General features: G+C 46.4%; 1 protein-coding gene across 1 annotated transcript; it reads left to right on the forward strand.

Moving 5' to 3' along the window:
• The first annotated feature begins 2,203 nt into the window (after nt 1-2,203).
• On the forward strand, nt 2,204-5,706 carry LOC123162248 (disease resistance protein RGA5-like). The gene is made up of 3 exons (XM_044580024.1): nt 2,204-3,000; nt 3,139-5,131; nt 5,218-5,706. The coding sequence occupies exons 1-3, from the start codon at nt 2,204-2,206 to the stop codon at nt 5,611-5,613; spliced, it is 3,186 nt and encodes a 1,061-aa protein (XP_044435959.1). The 3' UTR covers nt 5,614-5,706.
• Nucleotides 5,707-8,188: the final 2,482 nt, after the last annotated feature.

Genomic DNA, 8,188 nt, shown 5'->3' on the forward strand with positions numbered 1-8,188 from the left:
CCGCCGCTATGTCACCCTTTCGGGCCATAATGCCGCGGCACGAGGTTCATGCCGCCATCCCGATGTTGTTCCCGCGGTTACACCGATCCACGTGCTACCGCTACATCGCCCCTTCGGGCCATTGTGCCGCGGCCCGCGGTCCACGGCCGCTTCGAGGCCACACGCCCCAACGTCCAGGTCATCCCCGTGGCTGCATCGATCCCCGCGCTGCCTCTACGCCGCCCCATTGGTCTGTAGTGATGAGCGTGGCACGCGGTCCCTACCGCCGCCCCACGGTTTTCCCCGTCGTCGCCCCGACCCGTGTGCTGTCACTCTTTTGCCCCTTCGAGGTGTAGCGCCGCGGGACGCCGTCCACTTGGTCGTCCACGCATGTTGACTATGTGTGATATGCTCCGCCTTCCTACTAGCATGAATGCCACCATCCGCGCTGGTCTTCATCAGGCTGCCAAATTTTTCCTCGCCTATTTCGAGCACCGCCGCCGTGCTCCTAACCTAGCCTTCACCGCCTCCTACTCAGGCCGCCGTCCCGCTCTTCTTCCCAGTCTACGACGACTACCTCAACACTGGCCAACCTGACTCGACATCGACCCTACGTCCCTCGCACGGCTACCTCGACCGCGGCTACACCACCAAACGCTCTCGGCTACCTGGACACCAGCACCAAGGGCTATCGCCTAGCTTGAGCAACCTCATCAGTTTCCACTCCTGCCACAATTTCTGTGATGCATCAACCGTTCGACTGTGGGGGATGTCTGTCGGCTTACCTTAGGATTCTTCTCCGGTCTCATCGTCTGTGTCACTACCTTTGTGACTGCGGGGTATGTTGAGTATTGTGGTTATTTGGAAACATAGGATAGACTAGAAATTATTCTACTCTGTCCTTACCGGTGCATAAGTCATCTTTCTAAAACCAAACAATCTCAAAATACTTAGACGCGGTGCATTAACTCCTACCTTGTTTCTTATTTCTTGACATTAATAAAGGAATCAACCAATAAGAGACGTGGGGCGTGTATGTTTTAATGACTTGAGACTACCTAGCATGGCATACATTCGTCAGTTCATTGCGTGGAATGGTATTAATTTGCAAATAAACATTAAGTTATCTCGTTTTCCCCTTCGTCTTTGGTCGTGGTGCACAACGTAAGATGACTTACGCACTGGTACGGATGGAGTATATTGTCTTATACTCCAAGATGGTCATGTACTCCTATATATACGCCCATGAGGCTCAAGCAATACATCATCGGTTCCACCAATCTCCCTCTCTATCCTTCTACACTCGTAATGAAACTGCGGTGAAAAATTGGAGCATGAGTTAATTTTGAGTAAATATGAGTTTCGTTTTTGCAACATGTATTCACGAGGTTATGTATATCCATCTTAATTATGTCCATGGCTCTCTCATCTAACGCAACGGTCCAAACCATGGAGTGCATCGTGGACGCTCTCTTCATGTGGACCGTGGAGGGTTGGCAAGAAAGGGGGCGGAGAGAACGAGGCTGAAAATATGTTACTAGCAGTACTTTTTTGAACTACCCGCTCTATGTGCCTGCCTCGATGTTGGCATAAGTATTCAAAAATCACTACGCCTGACAAAGCACGCAAGGGACCAGAGCCTAGTGAACTTAAAAGAACTCATTGCTACAGCGAGGTTTGTCAGATAACGCTACACATGATGGTGTGCTTTTGGAATATTTTACGTCCCTTTAGCATTTTGTGTCAAAAATTGACCACTGATTTAACTAAAAAATGATAATGCATGTCATCAAAAATTTATATATTTCGATTCGTATTTAAACATTGTTTCTAATGATATTATTTTTTATGACATGCATTAAATTTAAACGCATAGAATATGAAGGAAACCAATAAATCAGAACGGAGGTAGTAGGTTATAACGTAACCTCACCCCGACTAAAATTGATTAGTAGTTTTGCCATGATGGGGCAGAACCCGTATTCCAAAGATAACAAATGGCAGTGAGCCATGGTTTTTTTTTTTTTTGCTAAAGTACTCACATGGGATGCTCATCAATCTGCCAATTGCCTCGCCCGTCACACGCATACTCGGGCAACAGTAGTAAACACACAGCACGCTTATCCAGTTTGGCCTAACTCGCATCTTGACCTCCCTCTTCTCAAGCCGTCAAGCTCACCACCATTAATCCATCCAACATCCACCGGCACACCACCAGCGTGAGATGGCGGGCGTGGGGGCCGGGACGGGGGCGTTGGGCTCTGTCATCGTCAAGCTCGCCACCTTGCTCGGTGACGAGTACACTATGCTCAAGAAGGTGTGCAAGGACATCGAGTTCCTCCAGCGCGAGCTCCACCAGATGCACACTCTGGTGAACGTGCTGGCGGACATGGAGGGGCTCGACGAGGTTGCCAAGGGCTGGAAAGGCAGCATGCGCGACCTCAGCTATGACATGGAAGAGTGCATCGACCGCTTCATGCTCCGCCTCGACAACGGCGACGCCAAGCCCGGGTTCGCCAAGAGGACCGCGCGCCAGCTCAAGACGTTGTTCACGCGACATGGTATCGGGACCCAGATTAAGGAGCTCAAGGCCCGCGTCACAGAGGAGAGCGAACGGCGGCAACGGTTGAATCTCAACAACTATGTTCCAGCGAGGCCCGTGGCGATAGATCCCAGGCTAGCTGCGTTCCACGCGGTGGGCAAGGACTTGGTGGCCATGGACGGCCGCAGGGATGAGGTTATCTCTTTGTTGGTGGAGGAGAGCGAGGAGCTGAAGGTGGTGGCTATTGTTGGAGGTGGGGGGTTGGGAAAGACCACCCTCGCCATGGAGACCCATCGCAAGATTGGAGGAAACTACCAGTGTCAAGCTTCGGTGTCGGTGTCATGCACCCCTGATCTCGAGAAGCTCTTGAAAGATGTCTTGTCTCAAATCGATGAAGCTGCATTTAGTAAGTGCCAGTCGGAGAGGTGGGAAAAAGACCAACTAATCCGTCAGATCCAGCGGATCTTGACGGGAAAGAGGTATAGCTTTTTCATCCATACATGTGATTAATTAGCATTTGATGATATATTATTTTTTTCCGGACACAACCAGTTATCTTTTCGGAAAATTAAATGTATGTGTAGTGAGCTTAATTAATAGTCTAACATTCCATGTAGGTACTTCCTTGTTATTGATGATTTATGGAAAGTACAAGACTGGGAATTTATCAAAGCAGCTTTTTCCGACAATTATAATGGTAGCAGAATTATTGCTACTACACGCATTGCCAATGTAGCCAAGTCATGTTGTTCTTACTCAAGTGGTCGGCTCTATCAAATGCTACCTTTGAATGATGTTGATTCCCGAAGATTATTCTTTAAGAGAATTTTCGACTCAGAAAACTCATGCCCTTCTCAACTAGAAAAGGTTTCAGCTAGGATCTTAAAAAAATGTGATGGTCTGCCATTGGCTATAATTACCATTGCGAGTTTGCTAGCCAATAAACCTTGGAGCGCAGATGAATGGGAGAGACTCCAAGATTCCGTTGGTGCTGGTCTTTCATATGAGAGTGATGATGGCGGAAAGGGTATGGCACATATATTGTTACTTAGTTATTGGGATCTGCCACACCACTTGAAGACTTGTTTGTTATACTTATGTATATACCCAGAGGACGCGGAAATCTCGTGTGAAGAACTGAAATGGAAATGGATAGCCGAAGGGTTTATTGCTACAAAACAGGGAAATTTGTATCAAGAAGCAGAGAGTTGTTTTAATGAACTTGTCAATAGAAGCATGATCCAGATAGTTGATGTTGGCAGTTTTGAAGAAACATATTGTAAGGTTCATGATATGGTGCTTGACCTTATAGTTTCTCTGTCAGCTGAAGAGAATTTTGTCACTGTTTTAAACGGTGTCTACAATTCTTTGCCAACCAAGATCCGTCGACTCTCCCTGCAATCTAGTGTGTTTGAACAGAAAGAGGCAATCCAAGCCATCACAAGAAGCAAGTTACATCTTCGCTCATTAAATTTGTTTGGGGAAACAGAGGAGATACCCCCACTTGTGGACTTTCTGTCCTTGCGTGTGCTTGATATATCCATGGATTTTTTCTTGTTGGAAAACAAGCATATAAGAAATATAGGAAGTTTCTACCAACTGAGGTATTTGAGGATGCACAGACCAGGAATAGGAATCACAGAGCTTCCTGCAGATATTGGAAAGCTACAGAACTTAGAGAGTTTGGATTTGCGGGGCAATCAAGGTTTTAAACTGCCATCAACAATAACCCGGCTACAGAAACTGGTGCGCCTATTCATTGACGACAGTGAGTTTGTGTTTTCTGCTGATATGTTTGGGAGCATGCGAGCACTAGAGGAAGTGTCAGATATATGTGAAGTCAACAACCCTGAGAATTTTTTGGAAGAGCTTGGACATTTAACAAAAATGAGAAAGTTCTCGATGAGTCGGTTAGGGAAGTGGTGGTTTCGAGATTTTGAATGCTATAGAGAAAGACTGGGGTCATCTCTAAATAAATTGGGTAAATATAGCCTTCAGTATCTTCATACTGACGGAGATATGGGAAACATTATATTCAGGGATCCATGCTGCACCTTTCCGCACCTCCAACATCTTAAACTAGTGCGTGAAATGGAAAGGGTTCCCAAGGGAATTGCCTCGCTAACCAACATCTTGAAATTGGAGATAGAAGCCAAACTATTTGATGAGGAAGGTCTCCACATTCTCATGGGTATGCCTTCTCTGGCCTATCTCCGTCTATGGGTAGGATTCATGAGCCCCCTGACTGTTAGCAGTAATGGATTCAAGCTCCTAGAGGTGTTCCACTGCCACATATCATACGGAGAAGTGGGGATAGAATTTGCAGCAGGTGCTATGCCAGCACTCCGACGGCTCCATCTTTCCTGGAATGCACTGTTTTTTATGTTGAGGTCTAGTGATGGTGCTGGCATGGGCATCCAACATCTTTCAAGCCTTGTGCATCTCCAGGTCGAAATTGATTGTAGTAGCGCAACCCTGGAGGAGGTGGAGGCCCTGGAGGGTCGCGTTGAAAAAGCAGTCACCTTACATCCCAACCGTCAGACTCTTCAGTTCCATCTCCATAGAAAATATGAAGATCTTATGTTCAAGGACGAGGAGGAAAGGGAGAAGGTAAGGCGATCTTAGCCCGCTGGTTCCTTCATTCCATTGCACTACATCGTGTGATTTGCGGATGTTCCCGCTTTTTTTTCCTCCAGGTCGAAACTAATTGTTGTGCTGGTGCATCTTTGGAGGAGGTGGGGCCCGCTGGTTACCTTGCAAGAGAACTCGCCTGCTTGCGTCTCAGCTGTAAGATTGAAAAACTCGCAAACCATAGATCATATGGTTCCATGTACAAGCGCGAGGAGGAAAGGAAAAGGGGAAGGCGATCTGCCACATCGGAGGAGAATGCGCAAGAGGTATACATTTTGGCCCGTTGGTTCCTTCATTCCATTGCACTACATCGTGTGATTTGCGGATGTTCCTATTTTTCATCCATAGCAGCAAGAAGACCAGGTGATCTGAGCTACACGTTTGTTTCTCTCCTGCCATTTGCCACGGCTCAGCAACTTGTCTCCGGAATACTGATACGTGACACCTTATATATATCATGAGTAAGCACTAGCTAGGACCTTTTGCCGCATTGCGTGTGTGTAATAAAAGGGTTTGGTGCATCAGGTTTTTCGTCCCATAGTTTTTATTCGAGTACGAGCACAAACAGTGGGTTTTCCTGATGCGTGTCAAACCCATGACCTATTTTCTTGTTCTCTTCTCAGACATTTTATCTCCCTTATGCAAGATTCCTTTGCATGTATCTCGATCATTTGAGCTATTTATTTGAATCTCATAAGCTATTTGGTAAAGGCAGGTTTTTTTTGTATATGCTTCAGCAACCAACTTAACTGAACCAGCTTTTGGTGCCTGGAGATGTCGGGTTAAGATCTCCGAATTTCAGGAACACCTTCGGTTTGGTTGTAGTATAGTGATAATTATGTGTTTGAGGTGTATAATTGTGGCAACCACAGCTTCCGCAATCAACTTAACATAAACGGCTGTAGTTCCCTGGAGGTGTCAGGTTCAAATCTCTGAATTTCAGGAGCACCATCGTTGACAGCTTCGGTTTGTTTACAGTATACTAGCTTAAGTGTTCGGTCTTGGTATATATATGGTGCTACCAGGATATTTGACTGGTACTCTCTACTCTAGCTGGGAAGTACCTGTAGGTGTTCTCAGGCTTAGGCGGATAGAATTTTTCAGTACCTGCTCGTGCGATGCCAGGTAAGCCTGCCCCCTGACGAAGGTGCATAAAGCTGGTCACAGTGGGTACAAACGGTGCTCCCAAATTAACAGGTACCTAAATTTTAGCACAACTAGGAGAGTCTTGAGGTTGAGGCAAGGATCTGAAAACGTGCACTTAAACTGAACATTGGTAGTTTCGGACCAATGCTTGCTGTTGGCGCTGCCACGGCGTAATCGTGCAGGCGTCGTGTGTATAGCATCGCCGTTTAGACATTCAGTACCATTTCGTTTCCTGGTTTAATAATTAGTACTACTATAAAGTTAAACGTTTCCTGTTCGTTGGTTCCAAAGAAACAATACGAGCCTGGAATTTAGAGTGTTTGACAAAAAACTACCACAATTAAGGTTGGCGTCCTACATAACTACCACTTTTAAAAAAGTGACTGATAACTACCAAAAAATTAGAATCTCGTGACTAAAAACTACCACTTTCGGAAAATGACCAGTTTAGAAGATTTAAATGTGTTTATGACATGCGGGGCCCGTCTGTCAAGGCTGACGTGGCGGGAAATTGAACTCCGTTTATTTTTTACCGTTAAGTTGGCCGTTATGACATGTGGGTCCCACACGTCAGTATCTAGCTTCTTCTTCCTCCCCCTATATCTCTCTTAGGCATTTCAACAAACACCTCTTCGGCGAGCGCTGTTGTTGTCCATGTTGCACACCTAGAGGCTGCCGAAGTCGACGATGACGGAGGCAGCGTCGGAGCAGGCGCGAGACGGCGAGCCGTCCACTAGGCATCCCGCAGCCTTCCTGCTCACCCCGTTCCTCTCGCGCGCCAGCCCGAGGAGATCCCTGTCGTGACCCTGCACTAGTAGAAAACCACCCATTAGTCCCGGTTCGTAAGGGCCTTTAGTCCCGGTTCAGGAACCGGGACTAATGGATCGTTACTAATACCTCCACCCATTAGTCCCGGTTCAATCCAGAACCGGGACCAATGTGCCTCCACGTGGCTCTGTGCGCCCAGCCCAGTCAGGGGGCCTTTGGTCCCGGTTGGTGGCACCAACCGGGACCAAAATGCATCCACGCGTCAGCATTCCAGTTGCTGGGGGTTTTGTGTTTTTTTTTGAAAGGAGGGGAGGTTGGGGGTTTTGGGGGGTTAATTTAATTAGGTGTTTCATATATTGTGTTAGCTAGCTAATAAATAGAGAGAAGTGTCCTCTCTTATGTCCGTGTTTGGACGCTACGTACTATATATACATAAGTGATCGAGAGAACCATTCAGTACAGAAGTTCGTCATGCATACCGAGAGAAGTGATCGATCGACCTCTCCTTCTCCGAGAGGTTGGTCGAACAACAAGTTTTCATATCATGTATCCGACGATACTGGCTACATACATGTACAATATGTATAAGATCTCTTATAATTACAAACCCCTAGCTAGCATTTGAAATCAATTTCCACATGGTATTCTCCGGTTTTACTGATGACGTGGTCAAGAAAGAATCCCGCCAATTCCTCTTGAATTGCTTTCATGCGATCTGGTTCTAGGAGTTCATTCCGCATCTGCCACGTCTAATTTGAAGAAGGGGGTTAATTAATACATATATATGAATGAAACTCAACAGAAATGATGGTGTAATAAAATGAAATTGTGAATATTATTGCTTACGCACTTCATATTGTCTTTGAGAGTAGCCCCGCTTGTTTTTCAAAGTCGCGGTGTGGATGAACTCGCACACGTAGTATCCACAGAAATCATTCCCTTCCTCCTTCCACAAGCACTTTACGAGAAATAGAGGTCAATCAAACTGATAATGAAGCATTATAAATGGCATTGATGAAAGTATAGCTATATATAGAATCAACGGGCCGGAGATGCGCGCAACTAGCTAGCCAGTAGTACTTACTTTCGGGTATGTATATCGCAGCTCCTTCGGCAGTCCCG

The sequence above is a fragment of the Triticum aestivum genome, chromosome 7B (genome assembly GCF_018294505.1).
Source record: "Triticum aestivum cultivar Chinese Spring chromosome 7B, IWGSC CS RefSeq v2.1, whole genome shotgun sequence".
In the NCBI taxonomy this organism is placed as follows: Eukaryota; Viridiplantae; Streptophyta; class Magnoliopsida; order Poales; family Poaceae; genus Triticum; species Triticum aestivum.

Bases quoted from the DNA above. Each gene is read 5' to 3' on its own strand.
- LOC123162248 (XM_044580024.1), top strand. From the start codon at position 2,204: ATGGCGGGCGTGGGGGCCGGGACGGGGGCGTTGGGCTCTGTCATCGTC. The intron at 3,001-3,138 runs GTATAGCTTTTT...CATTCCATGTAG, and splicing joins CGGATCTTGACGGGAAAGAG to GTACTTCCTTGTTATTGATG. The intron at 5,132-5,217 runs GTAAGGCGATCT...TTTTTCCTCCAG, and splicing joins ACGAGGAGGAAAGGGAGAAG to GTCGAAACTAATTGTTGTGC.